This window comes from Protopterus annectens, chromosome 8.part1, assembly GCF_019279795.1.
Source record: "Protopterus annectens isolate FY-2018-M chromosome 8.part1, PAN1.0, whole genome shotgun sequence".
NCBI classification, from domain to species: domain Eukaryota; kingdom Metazoa; phylum Chordata; order Ceratodontiformes; family Protopteridae; genus Protopterus; species Protopterus annectens.
In genome coordinates this window covers 471136843-471158828 of record NC_056742.1, presented here as the reverse complement: position 1 = coordinate 471158828, position 21986 = coordinate 471136843, and the positions used below count along the sequence as shown (strand labels likewise).

At 41.1% G+C, this 21986-nt stretch overlaps 1 protein-coding gene across 1 annotated transcript in view; it reads right to left on the bottom strand.

Moving 5' to 3' along the window:
• Positions 1 to 21986, bottom strand: part of RPGRIP1L (RPGRIP1 like) — a 1932928-nt gene that overhangs the window by 983103 nt on the left and 927839 nt on the right. The window contains 1 exon segment of the mRNA XM_044082016.1: positions 5047 to 5226. Within this exon segment, the coding sequence (XP_043937951.1) occupies positions 5047 to 5226 (180 nt within the window).

Genomic DNA, 21986 nt, shown 5'->3' with positions numbered 1-21986 from the left:
CCTCACAAAGAGGATTACTGGCCTCAAACAGATGCCCTACACTGACCATCTCAGAAAACTCCATCTTTACTCCGCAGCATATCACCTACTCTGAGGTGATCTCTGCCTAACATATAAAGCTATGTCAAACCCAGAGCTGTTGGACATGCTACACCTAAATAAATCACAATCACTCCGTGCTACATGCCCTAGGGACCTAAACCTTGCCACCACAATAAACAGGACATGCTGGAGGGATAGATTCCTGTCCCAAAGACTTCCTATACTCTGGAACAAGCTATCCATCTATGTCAAGCAAAGTTCCTCATTAGCACTCTTCAAGAAAAATCTTGATGAGTGGATGGGAAATAGGAAATACACCCCAGGGATCACTTCTGTGGCTCTGCTCGACAGGGACACAGGAAAATAACTTTCTTGGGTGGTTGCAAGCCAGGGAACCTTGTTGGCTAGGCTTACTTAGGCCCTTGGGCCGATAGGTTCATAGGTAGGTACTAGGCTATCTTTAAAAACAAATATAACACCGCATTCCACAGTTTAGAAATAGTACAATTACAACCACCAGTCAGCCATCAATTATTTAGGACATTTAAGTCACCAGTTATTATCAGAAATATTTTCACAAAACAATAGTGAAGTTCTGATATAAATGTTTTCATGTATTCAGATGACTGGTTTGGGGATAATAAAATATAGTACTTCAATACACACTTTAGCAATTGAGATGAAAACTACTATACCTTCACAAGTAACTTCAACACTGCAGATGTTAAAATTGATATTATTCCTCACAAATATAAAAACTCTCGTACGGAATGTACTGCTTCTCTGAAGATGGCACCCCTTATAACCTGGTACATTAAATGGCAAAGACCCAATACTGTACCATGTTTTGGTAACAAATGCATAAACATACTCATATAATGCAAGCCTAGTTTCAAATTCATGAACCTTACTGCTCATACTACTTGCATCTCGCAAGTACCATTTAATAACAATTTCCCATCAGATGTGGGTGGCATTTATTTCCAAGACACTGGTCTCTAAAATAGTTTTAATAATCTTAATAAGAAGTCTGTCCTGTGGCCTATTTCCTAACTTATTTAGATGCAGTCCATCAGTTACGAGCTGCTTTTTGTCAATAAACTTTTCCCAGACATGCACTAACTCAACTTACTTTATTCCTCAGGCTAGTTTGTGTTTATACGCTAGCTAAAGTCATACATGCATCCTTCTTGAACTGTTAAAGCAACTAGCATGGAATACATCCACAGACTTAAGACAGAATTATTTTTTTCTTCCTAACAGTAACAATGATTTTTACTATTTCTTACCACTCCACACTTGTGGTTTTATCAACACTCTTAGCACCACATAAACCAAACTGTTTCATAAGGTTACTTAAACAGTGTTTGGAATATAACATAAACATCACTTAGCCTACAACTTTGGAGACTAGACACAGCATCAAGATCCATAATGATTCTTGGCAACAAATGTTTAATGCCCCTTAACTGTGAATCACCAATCAAAAGAATATGACCACTAAGAATAGGATCCTGGGAAGAGTTACAAGTATTGCCACCTCTACATCCCTACAAACCCTTTGGTTTCATGTATATTCTTCTTTGTCCTTTCACCTCATCTACCAGTGTTATTTAATAATTATGTGAATTGTCCCCTCCTACAGCACACACTTTCCCTTTCTTTTTGTTAGCCATGTAACACAGTTACTATATCTTCTAACTCTCTCAATGTGCCTACCTTTCCTTGCCCCCTCTCACTTTGCAAAGTGGGTTGACTGTTCAAATTAATTTAAAATTATGAATTATTATGTTGTTTCAATTTTTTCTTATCAGAGTTGTAACCATTATGGGCAATGTAATGCAAGTTGTTTTGTCATACTTAGTTGCATCTTCACAAAGAAGCTTACATTCTTTATGACGCAGAAGAAAGCTCCTGTACATGAGATACTCCAATCAATGTCTATCAATTGCCTCCATGTTGCTTTAAAAAATATTGATAGAGTACAGCTCTCCTATATGATACAAGATGAAGTTGCAACAGATACAATCAAGATGTTGAGTGAATTAGGGGGTAAATGATTCCTGAAGGGATTCATTGTGATGTGAAGATAGAGGCCTACACCAAACAACTAGAAAATACATTTTTTTCTAGTGCCAGTGTACTGTTGGAGAGGAGGACTTGAATATGCAGAGCAGCTTATGTTCAGATCAGGATGTAGTAAAACCAACCCAACACTTGCAATGAGATGGATAGTGGGGAAGAAATCGGAGATAAGGAAACAGTCCAACTGGGTATTCCTAGATATGAAGAAAGCAATTGTTTCATGAAACAACGAACACTCAAAAGACTGAACAAAAAGACTGGATCTTTTTAGATGGAAACACAAAATATGAGAAATAAAAACACTATTTTATGCCACCCTATACCCCACCCCACCTCCTCTAATTATGTATACCAATTCTGAGATCACATAGCAGGAAAAAGAGAAAATTCACATACCCCACTGTACTGCAACCTCACATGCAAAGCAGCTCGGCAGCCAGAAACAAGACAAAAGAATGCTATCTGAGTTTTCACTCTTACCAACTGCAGCCTAAGAAAACATAAGTCAAAGTCCCAAGAAATTTGGTTTGGGCAGTCCTGCAATGCTTCGGAGTCTCAGAACATTGGTAGAATTCAATGACACAAGCAAGAATAGTGTTTGTATTCAAATAAGGGTTCCCAGTGGGAGTAGGTTGAATAAGTGTTCAGCTTTGGACCCACTCTTGTTCATACTAGTGATGAATTACATTAAAAAAGGTTACAGGGGAGGGATCAACAAAGCAGCTACATGCTGATAATGTGGCACTACAAGCTGAAAGAAAAGAACACAAACTTTAGTGAATAATGGGGAAATGGAACGCAATACTGAAGCATGTGGGATGAAAGTGAGTATAGAAGGATAGTGATCATGGCATCAAATGGGAAGATCAGAAAAATGCTGAAAACTGAAACAGAAGGAAAAATGTGGAACAGTTATCAGCGTCAACTATATTGGAGGTGTGAGTGAGAAGAAGAGAAATCTGAATGAGGTGGCCAAAGCTAAAATCAGAGGTGCCGCAACCAACTGGTAAAAATAAGTCAAGACTAGTGTGCAGTAAAAAAAGTCAAAGAAGCTGAAATGTAAGGTGCACAAAACAGTTGCGCAACAAGTGTTTCGTAAGGCTCAAAAACCAGGCCAGCTCAGGAAATTTGACATGACAGAGATGAAGTGCCGGAGATGGGTAATAAAATGCACACTGTGGGACAGGCAAAGAAATGAAGACATCAAAGCTGAAACTAAAGTGGCTCCAAATGCAGAGGTCAAGAAAAACAGACTACAGTGGTTTATTAATCTGCAAGAAAGCAGGATAGTTTAGCAGAGCGTTTGAGAGAGATGGAAAGATGGAAGGAGGAGACAAGGACATCTGCTCAAGAGATGGATGGGATGCATGACAAAAGACCTGCAACAGCTGAGCATGACTATCAAAGAAGACAGGAGAATGGCATGGAATCAAGAGATGCTAACCCCAAGTAAAATGTAAAAAGGAGGAGGAGGACGGTTGGTTATATCTGGTATCAATAAATGGAAGTTAATTCAAGCTAGTGCTACTAACATCAAAAGAAAATCAAGCTAGTAGTATTAATGCCATTGAGTAAATACCTAGCATAAGGTCTGGTATTAACTGCTTAAAAGGGAAAATATTTTTTTTAATAAGTCAGCATTCAAGTTCATATGACCTGCAAAGTTATCAAGACTAACAATTTACTGCACTATACTGTCTTTGTATTACAGATGCCTTGACAAAATGTTTAGTAAGCCACTAAACATACTACGTTATTCTACATTTATGTACTGCTTCTAAAGATTTCCATAAAATGGGATATTTTATTAGCTAAACAATTAGTCTTTTTAATGATACAAACTACAGTTACCACCACAAAAACATTTATTTGCTTATTGCATTTTTGTAGCCTAAAATGGAAGTACATTTAAACTTGCCACCGTTACAAGTAGTACATTTGTAATAAAAAAATAAAGTTAATCATAAAATGTTTTTTTTTTTAAAGTATAACATATATCATAATTATGATGTCATGTAAGTCATAATAAATTAAATAAACAGCAACATTAAAAACAAGAAACAGCTTTACAGCTGAAATTCCTAAATTAACAATTCTGTATTTTTTTGTTTTTTTACTACAAGGACAAACCTGAGGCTATGGGCATTCAGGGAATTTCAAACAGAGTCACAAACACACTTAGCTGCTTAGTACTTTAACATATCTAAGTATCTTCTCTAGCAGTCAGTTAATTATCGGTTATTATTCCAAACAAATTAAGATGGCAGTATGTTCACAAGAAAATACCAAGTCCTCATACCTCCTGGGAACATTACAGGTGGGGAAGTCGAATAGTGACAAGTAACAATCAACAAGGATAGGGCGCAGGACTAGTGCAAGAAGGGATGTCAGGCAACCCAAGGCAAAAAGGATGGTAGAGACCATATTAAGGCTTGCAACTGTGACACTGTTTTGAATCAATATTTAGTGGCAGCAAGTAAACTTAGTCAATGTACTACATAAGTATCAGCAGGTACAAGGATATGTGCATGTGCAGTAAATGGCACAGATGTCGTGGTCATTGTTTATAAACACAGGGACAAGTACAAGAAAGAGATCCACTACACATCAGACTTGACTTAAAAATGGTAAGACACTTATTTTCACAATAATTCCACTACATAATAGTAACAATCAATGCTAGACTGTGGGTAAGGCAGGATTTTCCCACTTCAGAAAAAAATCTACTCATTCCAGCTTCATCCACATGGGTAAATCACAGCAGTCACAAGTAAATCCTCCTTCGCTCAGAGTCGACTGGTGATTATCACTGCATCTTATTTTTCCAAGCTGTAGCACTTTTCAAAATGTAATGAAAGACAATTAGAGTGCAACTTAAATACTTGGCATTCATAGTCCCTGTACAAGGTAGCCACATACCTGGTAATCTTTGTTAATCTTGTGTTGCACAATTAACATGTTTCTCGTCTTTTCAAGCTCCTGTACTGTGTCAGCATACACCGCTTGCAACTCTCGCATCGAGTGTTCCAGATCTTTATGAACTTGATCTTCAACTTTTTCCAGAAAAGCCAAATCTCCATTTTTTTGCTGCTTGCGAACCTAGGCAGTAAAATATAAACAAAGTAATTTTTGGAATGCCAGAATATGGAACATCAAAGTACAAAAACACCAGTAAGCAGTACCATCACAATACTGCAGACACAAATGAGAGTACACTGACACTCATCTCATTATTATGATTTTCTATTTTTTAAGGTCATTAACATGCTAAGTAGATCAACCCAAACATATTTAGTGCCGCCTAAATCCTTATGACTCAAAGACCGTACCTCTCAACTGTCCAGAATTGCAGACTGTCCAGATTTTTGCCTTGTATGTTTTGTCTGTTCCTTGTTAAGCTTGTGGTTTTCTGGCAAACTGATTGAAGTCATCAAATAATGACAAATATTTGAGTTTCAGACTTAATAGCCTTCAAAAATACATGTTAATGCAAAATTTATTATTCTATCAACTTTCTAAGTTTATAACAGAATATTTAAAATCTGTCCCTGATTTTTGGTCTCTGCACCCCCATTACTTTTGGCTTTATCCAGAATTCTTGCACTGAGAGGTTGAGAGATATGCGTCAAAACATACCCTAGCAACAGCTCTGGTAGAATGAGCCTTAACTGAAGAGAAAAGCCATTTACCATGAAAAAAATAGCAAAAAAAGAAATGGATTTAGAAATCCAGAATGAGAGTTTTTGCTTAGAAACAGCCAAACACAAAGACCTGGGATGAACGGGATGTCAAGTCCATCCTCGGAACTGAGTCAGCCTAGTAACAAGCTCGTGCCACTAAAAAACTCTTGAGTTAATCTTTTACCCACAATGCCCTTTTCCCTGTGACCTTGTATCGAGTTTGCCCATTATAAGTAAAGCAGAGGCTTTCTCTGAGCAGAAACCCTACAGTAGGAGTAGGAGTAGGACCCAATCTGATCCCCAGGAGCCTTTGGAGGGGGAAGGTGGGTGGGATGTAATGAATGAATGAAGATGAACAACACAGATGGGATGTTATGGTAAGAACATAACTTCTTTATCTGATGTTAATGTTCATTCATTCCTTACTGATAGAACAGAGTCCCTAGCTACCTTTAGTCCTGGGAGACGCTTATGGAAGAAAGTTCCCGTGTATCATTGAACCAAAGGATGCTCTTCCCCTGGAGGCCAAATCCAATTTGTAATGAGTGACAAAAGTATGAGGGGGTAGCCCAGGTTGCAGCTGCACAAATATCATTTAATGAAGCCTTTGCTTGAAAAGCAACAGAAGTTGCTACTGACCTGGTGGAATGTGCTTCGACTTTGCATGGGAGTGGAATTTTATTTTGTTGGTAAATCAAGGATATACAGTTTCTCAACCACTTGGACAAGGTTACTTTTGAGACAAGATTTCCTAATTTCGGGCCTGAATAGGACACAAATAGCTGGTCTGATTTACGTACTGAATTAGTTCTGTCCAGGTAAAAACGTAACTGTCTATGTACATCCAGCAAATGAAGACAGTATTCTCCTTTGTTTGAGTAGTTGGGAAAAAAGACTGGCAGGTCAATCATTTGGTTAACTGTCAATTCTGAAATAACCTTGGGCAGAAAGGAAGGATTAGTCCGGAGCGATGCTCTGTCCTTATGAAATACCATGTAAGGGAGTTTAATACACAAAGCCTGACGCTCTGAAATTGTCTGACTGATGTGACAGCTACCAAAATAGTGACTTCCAGGACAGGAACTTTAGGTCGCAAGTGGAAGCAGGTTCAAAGGGTGATCATGTCAGGGATTGTAGCACTAGTGTTAAATTCCAAGGTTCGATGCGTTTCATAAAGAGTGGTCTAATATGCAAGACACCTTTTAAGAAAGTTTTGCAGAGATGATGGAGATTAGCAATGAGTCTTGTAACCCATTATAGAAGTCTGAGATAGCAGCTAAGTATAATTAAATGTTGTGGCTGCTGCTCCTGAATGAAGAATATTTGATACATAATCCAAAACCACACTAACATGAGCTGAGCAGGGGTCTAATTGTCTTTGTCGGGACCAAATAAGTAACCTCTTCCACTTGCTGAGATAGATTTTCCTGGTGGTTTATGTGAAACCAGAAGGATATTACACACTGGGGAGGTAAGGTTATTCTGCCTGGCGATTACCAGAAGTGGACAAACTTTTAGTTATGTACTCACCATAACTTCAGATGTTTGGGATCCATCTCTTCATACATTCTGAATGATGGTTCGAACCGATCCTCTCCTCTCGCACGCTGCTTATGCCAAGCTAGTCTCCTATTGGCTGAGCTGACTATATCCCATCATGCACACCACCAGTCCCCCCCCCCCAGATCTAGTTTGCATACACACAACACATGCATATATATATTATATCATACAAAGATGAAACAAAACAAAACAAAAAGAAAAAAAACTTCTCTTCTCTCTGTTGGGACAAAGGATGGATTAGGCCTAAGAGAGACCTCTATCTTGTGAAAAAAATGATATATGGTTTTTTAGACAGGGGGGCTTGAAGCTCTGAGACTCTTCTTGCTGAAGTAATAGCCACTAAATGCCGCTTTTCATGACAGATATTTTAATTACAGTAGCAGCCCGTCCCGGTTCAAAGGGTGTGTGGCACTGTTAATAAATCAAGACTCCTCATGGAAGGATGAAATACTAGTGGTCTTAAACAGACCCGCACCTTTTAATTAATGTTTGATTTGCTGCTCATCAAAGGAGGAAAGGAGGATCAGATGATTTTTGGATAGCAGCAGCAGAGAGAAGTTAATGTTTGGGACAGAAGATCCTGAGGATAAAGGATTAAATTAAATATTCAAAACCTCTGGGACAAAACCTCTGGGACAGGAGCAGTGATGAGGTCTAAGCCCTGAGCCCAGATACTTAACTTACTGAGGTTACTGAGGTACAATTTGTTGGTATGGTGGGGTGGTGGGAACGAACAATAGTGGGTCCTGAGTTCTCTACTGGTCTAATGGGGAAGTGGAGCTGTGAAGCTCAGAGATTGGAGGTTGAAGGGACTGATGCAATGTCACTGATGGCAACCCCGATCCGTCTGGTCCAACCGGATCGGGGATCATTTCCGGATTAAGGGGTCGTCATATCTGTTACGAAGGCGCATTGCAACTGATCAGAAAGTGCTGGGGCAAGGCGAATCATTGAAGACCTACCTTTGGAAGGAAGGGACGAGAGAAACTTTGGGAAGCAGACCCTGCAGGGTTGGGCTGAGCAATGGAGAAGCATAAAACCAAGGAGAGGAATCAGGAGAAGAGGAAACATCGCTGGATTGTTTTGTGGAGTCATGGAATCAAGGATACGAACCTTTTTCACTTGAAAACCTGAGCTGCAAATAGGTGTTGGCTGACCATTCGTGAGGAGTGGTGTCCCTGTAGGTGTCCGTAATACATTTTGTCCTCCGGGATTTGAGTGGCGAGGACTCGGTTGGGACCAGCCCGTTCCATCTCACCACCTCTCTGCAAACACCGGGATTACTGGTCTCTCCTTGCTACCAATAGCACAGACCCATCTGTGTCCATGTTTGTGTCCATAGGAAAGTTCACTGTCTGGTCCCTCGAAGTGTGTGGATGGCGTAAACCACCGACATGGGCCTGCGATCCAGAAGTATGCCTGGAGAAGAAAAGGACAGCCCTAGAAGAGTGGCATCTCGAAAAGGAGAAGCCCTTCGTCTCGAAGCCCGGAGACATAACATCCAAGCTGTCAGCTTGAGACTGGAGGTGTTCGGGTGAGTCAAACGTTGTGGGTGCGAGATCAGTTCTGGAGTTGGATCCAGAATCCATGGGTGATCCACTAGATGAGGCCAAAGGAAGGGAAAACAAACTTATTGTGGCTAGTAAGGAGCAATAAGGATTACTCTGCTTCTTAGATGAAGGGCTTTCTTTAGAAATTGGGGGATCAGGGGAAAGGGAGGGAAAGTATACAGAAGTCCCGTGGGCCAATCTTGAATCAGAGTGTCCGTTGGGGACTCCCCCTGTGGGGGAATTAGGGCAAAGTAGCTGCTGCATTTGTGGTTTGCTGGAGAGGTGAATAGGTCACAGCAAGGCTGGCCCCAGCGGCTGAAGATCTTTGCCGCAATAATAGGATTGAGGGACCACACATAAGGCACAGTAGGATGCATCTGCTCAGCTTGTGTGCAATCACGTTGGAACTCCCAGGAATATGCATTGTAATCAGAAAGCAGTTGGAAGCTATTGTGCATTGCCAAATTTTCATGGCTTCTCGACACAATGGGTAGGACTTGGTTCCCCCTTGTTTGTTGATGTACCAGAGTACTGACATGTCTGATTGAATAGCAATTCTGCCTGATGAAAAGATGGATCGAAATGCTTGCAATGATAGAATTACTGCCCTCAGTTCTAGGACACCGATATGCAGGTGGGCCTCTATGTCTGACCAAATACCTTGGACTGTCTTCACCTGGTAAAGCCCCCCTACCCAATCAGGAAACATCCATAGTCACTGTGGCCCTGGGGTGTTGGGGTAAAAGGGGTGACTCCATTGTTGTCTGTCTGGCTTCATCCACCGTATTAAATCCCACTTGCATTGCTGAGTTATCTGTATTTGAAAGGACAAGGGATGTTGTAAGGGGTACCATTGTGTTAGAAGGAGCAACTGGAAAATTCTAATGTGTAGTCTTGCCAAGGGCACTATAGTAATTGACGCTGACATGGAACACAGGAGTTGAAGGACTGTTCGAGCTGGGCCTAGGTTTTGACAGAGTATTATCTGGATTTGGGATCTTATCCTGTGTAGTCTATAGTCCGGGAGAGAGACTAGGCAAGCATTTATATTGAAAATTGCTTTGATAAATTCTAAGGATTGAGAAAGAATCAGGTTGCGTTTTCCCCCAGTTTATTGATATTCCCAAAGATTCTGCTATTCTGAGTGTAGTTTAGTGCTATCTCCAGCAGATCCTTGGTGGGGGTGGTCAGGAGCCAATCACCTAGATATGAAAACACCTGGAATACCTGTAGTCTCAAGTGAGCTGTTACCACTGCCATGCACTTGGTGAACACTCTGGGAGCTGTAGAGAGTCCGAAGGGCAGCACGTGGAATTGAAAATTATTGGTTCCTAACCGGAAGTGAAGAAATCTTCTGGAGCATTTGTCCATTTTTATGTGGTAATATGCATCCTTAAGATCTATTGAGCACATCCAATCATCTTTCTCCAAGAATGGAAGGATAGACTGAACTGTGACCATCTGGAATTTTTTTTTGTCTGACAAATTTGTTTAGAATGCCAAGATCCAGAAATGGTCTCTAGTCCCCTGTCTTTTTTGGCACTAAAAAGAATCTAGAGAAGAATCCAGATCCTATCTGGTCTGGTGGGACTGTCTAGATGACTTTTTTGAAGCAGCTTTTGAATTTCTAGAGCTGCTGTTTCCCTTTGACTGGGTGGAACATCAGGAATTCAACTTGGTGATGTTGGGTAAAGATTTAATGGGACATGTTATCCTCTGGTTATGATCTGTTGTACCCATAAATCTGTTGTTATTGTTAGCCAAGTAGAATGGTGCAAGGAAAAACGTCCCCCAACTGCTTCCAGAGGAAAGCTATCTGACCGCTCCTCAGGAGTGCTGATAGGGTTGTCCCGAGAAAGGATCTCTGGATCCTTGGTTAGGCAGACCCCCTCTGCCCCTGTAGGGATGCCTTCTGGATGAGTTACCCCCTCTGCCCTAGGGAGTATACTTGCCACATGTGTCACGGAAAGGACGCTGTAATTTCTTGTGCCACATCTTTCTGCTCGTCTGGTTCCTAGAGTATGGATACTGAGGGGTGGAAAAATGCACGCCAATGGCAGACAGGGTCTTGCCATCTTTCTCACACATGGCCAATGTGTCTTTGACTTTTAGGCCGAAAAGGGAAGAAGCTTCCATTGGAGCATTAAGAAAGGAAGACTTAAAGGGGTCCGCAAAGTCACAAAGGCGCATCCAGGCGTGACGTCTCATGACAACACCTGAACCCACCTCTCTGGCTGCTCCTTCAGTTTCATGGGAAAGCAGATGCATGGAGGAGTTGGATATGGATTCCAGGGTAGCTAGCTGCGAGGTAATTTTGTCACAGACCTCGTCAGAGACAGCTCCTGCTAAGGTTTCGGACAGTTTAGCAACTAAGTCTCTCTGAAGACTGGCGAAGTGCGCCAGATAATTCACAGACCTAACAGCAAAGGTCAGTGATGCAAAGACTCACTTCCCTAACCTGTCCACCTCCCGAGACTCCCTGTTTGGGGGGTGGACAGTCTGGCTCTCCTCGGCCAGTTACTTTTTCATGGCTGCTGCCACCACCATCGCATCTACTGGAAGACCCTTGGACCAGTGTGGGTGCTGTTCGGGAGGAGATAAAATTTTGTCCGGCCTCCATGGGATTGGTTCAATGGTATCAGGACTCTTCCATGCACGCCACACGATGAGCTGAACCAGCTCATCTGCAGGCGGGGTCACACAGGAAGTAGAGGGTCAAGCACGAAAAGCCTGCAGGAACACAGACTCCTCGATGGAGGGATTAGTGGGCTTCCAGTTGCCTCTCTGTTTCAGTATTTCAAGGATGTGTTCAAATGAGACATCATCAGGGGGCAACTGTGGGGACCCCTCCCCTTCATCGCAGTCCTTGTACTCAGTGAGAGACTCTTCAGGTGAGTCCATGTGCCTCCTCTTGTGCGGTACCTCTTCAGCGGGAGCTTCTGAAGAGGACTCCAAAGAAGGGGCATCCTGCAGTAGGGTATCCTGAGGCTCTTGTGCTCAATGTCCCAAAGCAGTGGCATGTGTCAGCTGCGGCTCAGTGGAAGGACATATCTGGAGTTCTGCTGCCGAAGGCTTGCCTGCAGAGGCAAGGGCCCTCTCCATCGCTTGGAAAAGCTGGCCTGCCCGAGTAAGGATGCAAGCCAGGAACAGAGAATGACAACCTTGGAACCGGGGCCACACCCCACTCTGACAAGCCCACTCCCAAGGACAGAGCCTCAAGGGGAGTCAGTACCGATAGGGCTCCTGGAACCATGGCAGACAGCACTGTAGCAAAACACAGAACTGTACCAGGTGCCAAAGAGCCTACAGTCCAGTCCTGAATCTGAGGATGGCGTGTCTCCAAATGAGTCAAAAGCCAAAGGGATGGCTCCAGAACCACAGTGAGATCCACTAGTGGCACTGAAGGTGTGGGAACTGAAAAAAGACGGTGCAGAGAACTTCGAAGCCTGCAAAGAGGTCAAAGGAGGAGAATAAGATGGAGTTCATAGAGATAGATCCCAAGTCCAAAAGGGAATGGGGTCTTAGAAGGTGTAGCAATCCCTCTGGCTGTCAACAGCTGGTCCACAAGATGTACCACATCCAATTCGGAGAGGCTCCTGGTCGATCTTGTGGATATCCCTGATGGAGAATTTGGCCATTCTAAGAAAGGGCTAAATTGCTGCCCAACAAAAGGATCCACTGAAGGGGAGTACCTGGTCCATGCAGTATGGTCTATTGGCACCAAGATCTTGAGTTTAGAGACCTGTATGGTAGTAGGGGTGTCCAAAATTGGAACAGACACTGTGGGCAAGTTTGGTGCCATGGATGTAACAGGTGCCGTGGTCAGTGTGGATGTCAGAATTTGCAGTTTAGGCAGGATCGGTGCCGTAGACTTTTTGTAAGGTGCTAAAATAAGTGCCGATGACACAATGGTTGTTGACCACAGAAGCGAGTTTCGACTCTGGAGCCGGAGAGGTCATTTTTGGAATTTTAGGTCTTGCTTCCTGCATCCAATCACCAGAGGTTAAGAAGGAACTGAATGCGGTCTCTTTTTATGCTCTTTATGCTCTTTTCTGGGAGGCGGTGAGCACTCTGATGCAGAAATAGCTTTTGAGAAGGGCTTCTTAAGGGGACCCTTCAGAATCAACTTGTTTTCCCTTTCATTAAGGGTTCGAGAAATGAACCCTTGGCAAATAGTACAAGGAGGCTGTACAGATGGATGGGGAACTCCCACACAATATACACACAAAACATGAGCATCACTGTAGGGCACTGTTTAAACCCTGAAGCTCCTTTTTTCTCAGACATAATATCATAATACAGGTATCCAACAATACAGTGAAAAGTAAAGAGAAAATATTTTTCGATTTTTTTTTGATATTTGAGGAAAAAGATACTTAAAAGTGGGTAATAAAAACTAGCTCTAGACTAAAGAAGGGACATTAGAATGAAAAATAAAGTGAACAACTTTAAGAAAATGCTTTTATATGCAAAAAAATAAGTACTTAGCTGAGAGCTGGCTTGCCGTGGCTTTACGGCTACATGGCAAACGAGATCTGAGATAACAGGGAGAAGGGCATTGTGGGTAAAAGCTTAGCTCAAGAGATTTTTGGCTGGCACGACCTTGTTACAAGGCAGACTTGGTTCCAAGGACAGAATCGACACTTCATCAGTAATGAATGAATGAAGATTAACAACATCAGATCGAAGTGTTTTGTACTGTCCTGATCAATGGTAAACCCACAGAACTCAAAGTAGACACTAGTTCAAACTGCAATGTTATGACAGCAGAAACATTTGCTAGAATAAGAGCTGGAAACAACTTAACCTGGCCAATTATGGAAAGCTTGTTGCTTATGGAGGCAAAGAGATTCAAACTGAAGGCTCAATAGTGCTTTAATGCTATTCAGCCGGGAACAGTTACAGCTTCCAATTTTATGTAGTCAGAAGACCTGTGCAGTCATTATTAGGTCTCAGAGACAGTTTAAGAAAGAAACTGCTTTCTTTTAAACAAAGAAGTCCATCATGTAGGCACATATCCTAAATTCCGGATTCACCGATGCTATTTTCTCAGAGTATGCTGATATTTTCGAAGACAAGCCAGGCAAAATTCCAGTTGTGTACTCCATGAAATTAGACCCAGAGATCAGAACAGTGGTCAGACCAGCAAGAAAAGTTGTGATAGCTATGCAGAACAAAATCAAGGTCCAGTTAGACAAAATGGAGCAACAAGGTGTGATTTGTCAATTCACAGAACCAACTGAATGGGTATCTTCCATGGTAGTTGCTCAAAAGAAAAGCTCAGATGGCATTAGAATATGTATTGACCCAAGAGACTTAAAGCATTAAAGAGGCCCCACCATCATATGTGCACAGTCGAGGAGGTTGCTACCCTCATGCCAAACGCCACTGTTTTTTCTGTCTTAGATGCAAAGAGTTAATTTTGGCTAGTAATGCTTGATTGCAAGTCTTCACTACTGACTACATTCAGTACCCCATTTGGTAGATACAGATTTCTCAGAATGCCTTTTGGAATAAATTCTGCCAGTGAAGTTTTTCAGAGTGCAAAAGAGCAATTTTTTTCAGGTTATCTGTGCTATAATAGTAGAGGATTTGCTAGTTGGAGGTAATGGTGAAACAGAGCATGACAGAAACCACAGGAAAGTTCTGGACAGAACAAATGAAGTGAATCTAAAGCTCAGTTCCCTGAAATGTAAATTCAGGCTACCAGAAGTTATTTATGTAGGTCATTTATTTATCAGTACAGGCTTATGACCAGACCCTTTCAAACAAACAGCCATTCTTGAGATGCCAGCTCCAGACAATGTCCAAGCCTTACAGCTTTTCTTTGGTATGGCTAACTATTTGGGAAAGTTTTTACCTGACTTCAGTGAATTATCAGTGCCTTTAAGAAAGCTGACATGCAAAAATGTTGCCTGGTCATGGTTAGAACACCAGACAGCATTTGATTACCATAAACAGAAAACTGTCAGTCTACCTACGTTAAGTTACTATGATGTCCACAAACCAGTGATTCTTTCCTATGATGCTTCAAAGTTCAGTCTTGGTGCAGTTATTCTTTAAGAGGGCAGATCAGTAGCCTATGCATCTAGAACTCTTACCCAAAATGAGATGCAGTACTCTCAAATTGAGAAGGAACTTTTAGCAATTATGTTCGCATGTTTGAAGTTCCATGAATATATTTATGGCCGAGCTATCCATATTGAGACTGATCAGCCTCTAATCACTATTTTAAAGAAGACTATGCATACAGCTCCAGCAAGACTACAAAGAATGATGTTCAGACTGCAAAAGTACAACTTCAAAGTGGTCTATACAAAAGGCAATTTTCTTTATCTGGCTGATACCATAACCAGATTGCCCACAAATACCACAGAAAAGCTTGATGCAGAAAATGTTGACGTGATGTCATGGAAGTGTGTACTTTTTCTACCACAAGACTTGATGAGCGAAAAGGTCATATAAAGACTGATCCAGTTTTGCAAAACCTCAAGCACTTCATCAAAGTTGGATGGCCGTCAAAGGAATCTTGTGTACCAATAGACGTGCAACCTTATTTTCCTAAGAGATGAGATGTTGCTAGAAGGTGGTATCATTTTCAAAGGTCCTAAAGTTATCATTTCAACTTCCTTACAACATGAGTACATTCTAATTTTGCATTATGGCCACCCAGGTCCCAAAGCTACTAAAAGAAGGGTGAGAGGATTAGTATTTTGACCTACTCTGTCTAAAGACATTGATAAAGTGCTTTTGTCTTGTTCACTATGCAATAGTACTAAACCACATTTGCAAAAAGAGCCACTTCAGCTAAGCCAGATTCCTGAACTACCTTGGTCAACAGCAGCCAGTGACATATTTGAGTGGAACAATAAGAATTACTTAGTGTTGGTAGACTCTTATTCAAACTGATTTGAGATCGATCTGCTACCTAACCTAACGTCTGGTACTGTTATTGCCAAGCTGAAATGTCACTTCTCAGTCCATAGTAGTCCACAAAAAGTTATTTCTGACAACATTGCCCAGGTTACCACTCAGTTATTTCAGAAATTCATAAAAGAGTGGGACTTAATGGCCTGGCTGAGTGTGCAGTACAAAGTGCAAAGCCATGACTACAGAGGTCAAAGTGTGACAATACTGATAACTACTTGAATTTACTTAATTTCAGAAATATAGCCCGTGGCAACTTACTTGGCTCACCTGCTCAGAGACTTCTATCAAGGCAAACCAAAACAACCTTGCCCATCAGTTCCAGTTTGCTGGTGCCTAATGCTAAAAACACCAGAGCAATCAAATCCCAATTATTTAAAAGGCTTTCCTTTCAGAAATCCAGCTATGATAAAATGAGCAGATTTCTTTGTCCATTGAAAGAAGGAGAGATAGTGAGGATGCAAAAGGCGAAAGGTTTTGATTGAATTGGTCAAGTGAGGTTTATGTGCCGAGCTGAGATCTTACTTAGTGGAATCTGAGGGTATAGAATACAGAAGAAATCACAGGCATCTTCCTCCAGTGTGTGAATCGATATTGCTGCATTGTACCTGTGATACAGACTCTAGATCTCAGAACAACCCAGGCGATGTTCCTGTTGAAGGACATGTCTCAGCACCTATTCCCATTCCTGATGATGTCCCAGATGTCCCTACAGCTGAACATTCATTAAAGGCAGTCCCTGTTGCTAAACCCAGTTCTAATTTTTGTCACATGATCAGTTCGTATTTTTAGACCTAGTGTAAAATACACAGCAACCTGGATGTGATTGTTTTATTTGTAATTGGTTCTGTATGACTGCATGTCAAATAATTAGTTCTGTATAACTGCAAGTCAAAGGATAATTTCTGTACAGCTGCATGTCAATGAATGTTATAATTTTCACTGCATGACTTATTTCTCAAAGAAGGAGAATGTAGAAGAGAGCATGTGTTGTAACTTTAAGAAGTATTTCAAAGTGAGGGCACGTGCACATAAACAGAGAGCACATGCAGGCAGCAGTGCCATTTTGAGAGAACAGCCAGAGTATTAATATGTACAAGTGCAGTAGTCAGTCTGTTTATAAGTTTAAGTTTAAGTTATTAAACCTAAATCCTGATGTGTTTGTACATAATAAAGCTTCTTAAACGAACCTATAACTGTTTATCTGTTTTATCCTGACCGGACGAGCGACTGGGGGGGGGGGGGGGGGTTGGCTGGGTTGGAATCTGAAGAAATACTTACCTCAGAGTCAGATTCCCTCTCCTGTGGAGAGAAACTTGAGAAACACAATCCAAATCTAATTCTTGACCCTCAGACTGAGAATTAGAATCTGAGAGAGAGGAAATTATTTTGTTTTTAAATTAGGGTAAGACTCCGAGTATAAAGCCTGAAAGGCTTGAAACAAACCATTAAAACCTAGCAAATCTTCCTTGTCTATCTTATGTGCTACAGGAGAAGAAAAATATCCCACTTTATTTTCTTTTCCTGGGAGAACCCTGAGAAAATGACCAATCCAAATAAATGTTTCTGACCCTGTGAATTAAGTTTCTCACACAGCAGCTTCTTGGCAGAGCACTGCCCATTCCCTTCTCGGATACCAAAAAGTGTAGTTTCCCTCTGCCCAACAAGGGCAGCTGAAAAGCTGCAGCGATCATGCTCATCTCTCAGTCCTTAGCGGCTTTTTAAGGAGCAACACCAGAGGCACAGAAGGAAAGAGATGAGCAGTCCAAGGTACTTGAAATGGCCATAACAGAGTTACTCTTTACCGGCTGAGGTGAAGAGGAAGCCATCTTCAAGACTGAAGACTCCCATACAATGTTTTTCTTTCTGCAGATCAAGTAGGGAAGAACCAAGAACCTTACGTTTGGTCCATGTCTCTGTTACAAAAATGCCTGTAAAGCAATTAGCAGGACACTGGGTAGTTGGTACTACAACCTGACTGAAGGGAAAATGTTTTAGTGCCAATCGCACAAACTCCTCATTCCAGCTCTAGCTATGCATTCTGACAGAAAATTACAGTTTTGTCTTAGGAAAAAACAGTAATTTGAAAGGCATTTCCCAACAGAGAGCCCTGACTAAAAATATAAGCCTTAAGGTAAAATTTTAAAGTGACAAACACTAAAAACACCAGCCTTAGCCTGTAACAATTTTTATAAGAAAAGATGCACTTTTTTCAAAAATGTAATTATAAAACGGAAAGTATTCTGCAATATGGTAGTTACCAAACCACCATTGGAGAATCACTAGCAAACTATCAATCACTCAAAGCTGGCAGGGAAGAGAGCACTTCAACAGCAAGAAAGTTCTGAAGGCATGGCGTCCTAACCACTCATACTGTACTGTACTCCTCTAGCTGTTCAGCGGTTACAACATGTAGAAGGTGTCCTTAAGCTTTGAACACTGGCAGTAGTCATATTCTTGGCAGTAAATAACCATATAGTTTAGGCTACTATAACGGTGATCTAATGATGAATATCTACTATTTAGCTGTTTAGCTGGTGGTCTTTTTGGGCAATCTTACAATGCCACTTTTGTAAAAATGGTTTCTTAATGTTGTCAACATCTTAATATATTGGAGCTTGCTTTCTCCCAGCTGCTGAAATTTAGTGTAAAGTGTTATGACTCAGACAAGTTGGAAAAAATGTGTGAGAGAAAGCCTACCACACTGGGGGAAAGGTGGTGAAGGGCACAGCCACCCCTAAAAAAAAAAAGTTTATTGTAGCATTTCGGTGGGTTTTAAGTGCGAATATTAGGCTTATGATTTGACTAAATTAAGATATTTCAGTTATGTTTTGCATCTCATCTAAAGGAGGTGTAATGTTTCACTACAGACTCCTAGGGTTCACATATTCCTACTGCAGTACATATCCCAAGGTCATGTGAACTTTCCGTATGAGAGGGCACATCCCCAAGATCAATGTCTGTGAAGTGGGGAAAATGTTTAGATGTGCAGGAGGGTAGTCATTTTGCTTAGTTTCAGTTATGTGCTACAGTTTATTGTGCTGATCATGCTAACACGGACCCAAGAATCGAAAGACTCACAATTACATATTTACCACTTTTAGTTCAAGTTGTGCATTTCTCAGCGATTTACTGGCACTTGCTAAAATGTCCCATTAGCATCAGTTCATTTGTTCTGTGCCCCTCAGATCAGGATAGGGAAGGATTCAGAAACTTCTGTGCTTTCTCCATTTTAAAGCAAATGCTGCCTTGGTTCAACATTTATCTCTAATGTAGGCAATCAACATCACCAGTTCTCCCCATTGCCTGCAGACCATCAAGCTTCATTATTGATCATTCTTACTTCACCCAGTGGGTAACAGCTGATCCCACAATCCACCAAATATACAGCCAGTGCAGCTTTCTCTTGAATGGCCCAAATCCCACCCCACTGGATGAAATAGGCATCCATGTCACTACATTGTCATCTAACACTCTTCCCATGACATGTGAAGGTGTGCTCCCACATACATGCCCTCTCAGAGCTACAGTCATGGCTTGGTATCACCAAGTCCACTTCTCCAGTTTTATAACCACTTTGAAACTACAATTGTGTTAGTAAACTTACCATAACAGTAAATGTTGGACTAGATCACGGCTGCAGTAGCCTAAGCTATAATGGGATGTTATCTTGCCAAGGATCGGATGGCTAGCCAGCTTTCAAAGCTTTAGGGCACAATCCACTTAACCCTAGCCAGTCCAGAGCTTGAGGACAGTGGTGTAAAGAGAGTTGTCAGGGAACCAAAACCTCAGAACTTTCTTTTTACCTGATAGACCAGCAAGTCTCACTCTCTGCTGTGGTTCTGAGGATTCAGTGCTCGGCTACCACTTTGTGAAGTTGGACAGACATGTATCCCATTGGGCACTACCTTCCATTTTTTGCTTGGAAAAGTTAATCTTTTCTGTCAGAATTTGTTGCTAAGAGTTAGGGGGAGTACTTTTAATGGTTGTCACTCAAACGTTTTACCTTACATCTTGTCTTTTTAATCAAGAGGAAGAGCAAAACACTAAGGCTCTGCTACCTGCTTCTTGGTCACTTTTTTTTGGTAGGGTAATGGACCCGAGTTCAAGCTCCTTGGACATTTCCTTCCAGATTTGGAAAAAGAGAAAAATTGTTAGGGAGCCTTTGGTCTCGACTCTGGCTTCCTTTTTGCTTCAGGATTTGGTGGGTGATGTCACTGTGTCCATATCAGAGTACTAGGGTCATCCATCAGTTTTTCTCCTTCCCTCAAAAGGAATATGACTGCGTTTTTTTTCCCAGGTATATATTACCTGATTGAACTGGCTAAACATCAACTGCCATTTCATCGACCCCTAAACATCAAACTGACATTTATGTGAACGGCCAATTCAGCGATTTATTTTTCCCTAGGGAGACAAATCACTTGACCATCATCATAAATTTGCCCTTTTCCCTACTGTAGTGCGATCTCAGAGTTGATATATTTAGTTAGGGGGGTGTGAGGAGCACAGTCCCCCATTTTGTAATGTTTGAAGTCGTGTGTTGTTTCTGGTTGGCCAAACGATTTTTTTCCCCATGGAAAAAAAATCGCTGAATTGGCCATTCGCATCAATGGTAGTTTGATGTTTAGGGGTCGATGAAACAGCATTCAATGTTTAGCCACTTCAATTAGGTAATATAGACCCTTTTTTCCCAGCAGAGAACCTAAGTAGAAATACCAGAAGACATGTCTTACCATTTATTATGTTTAAGGAAGGCTACAAGATTTATTTTGCTTCTATTTAATACTAGTTTATTAAAAGCAGAATGCATATACTTTTTTAATACTGTGCGTTCTTCCCAAAGAAAAAGAAGTAGTGAAGATAGACATCCTTATACGGAAATTTGATGGCCACAAAACCACTTACTGATGACTCTCTTGGGAATGTCATTTCTCTATTTATCCTCAAAGACCTGGAAAAACATACTCACTCGCTGAGAAAAGAAATAACCACTTAAGTCACAAAAAAAAGCACATAAGTTGCCCTCATTTATAAATGCCTGCCACTAACAGCACCAGCTCAGAATTGCAACAGTGTGCACTAAGGAATGGCCAGTTGCTGCAGGGGATATCTTGTTCAATTCTCTGATGGTTTGTTTTCTGTGTAGTCTCCATGTCCTCTCTGCATTTGCAAGGATTTCTCTAGGTGCTCCAGTTTTTTTCTCCCCTCCCAAAGATATGCAGTAGGTGGAAATGGCATTCTGCAAAGTACCTAAACGTTTTTGTGTGACAGTAAGTGAAAGTATGCTACCCAAGAAGGGTTTCAATGCCTTATGCCCACTGGCTGCCAAAATAGGCTGTTACACCCATGACCACATGGCAATATAAAGGATAAAGCAAGTTATCAGAAAATGGATGGATGGATGGATTAAAAGACCAGGCTCAAGACTGACATCTGCCTCTGGCAGGTGGTATGTGTGCTTGTGTATGCATGTAGGTGTGTATACATAGACACACACACACACACACACACACACACACATATGCAAATTATATATGTATGCATGTATGTATATATATATATATATATATATATATATATATACGTGTGTGTGCGTGTGTATATGTATATATATATATATATATATATATATATATATATATATATATATATATATATATATATATATATAGATATATATATATAGATATATATATATATATATATGGTTTCACTTCAGAATGTCAAGTTACTGAAAACTCGAACTTCATATGGTCCAGACCATATGATCGAGTTTTCAGAAACTCGAAATTGTGAAGTGTGACAAAAAAGACTTAAATTTAGTTTAAAATAATTTTTTTCAGAGGGACAAGTCCCCTTGCACCCTCCCTACTTAAATATACCTTCTCCGTGATTGCACTATAGCGGAGAAATGGGAAATCTCCCATTCTGCGCTTCTGCATACAGCGCAGAATGAGAGATTTTCCTTTTCCCCACTGTACCACTGTAGCGTGATCTCGGAGTTGGTATATTTGAGTGGGGGGGGTGCAGGGGGGCTTGCCCCCTTGCAGAAACGATGCGTTTGATTTTTTTTTTTATTTCGAGTTTCTGAAAACTCGATTATACAGTCTCAACCATATGAAATTTGAGTTTTCAG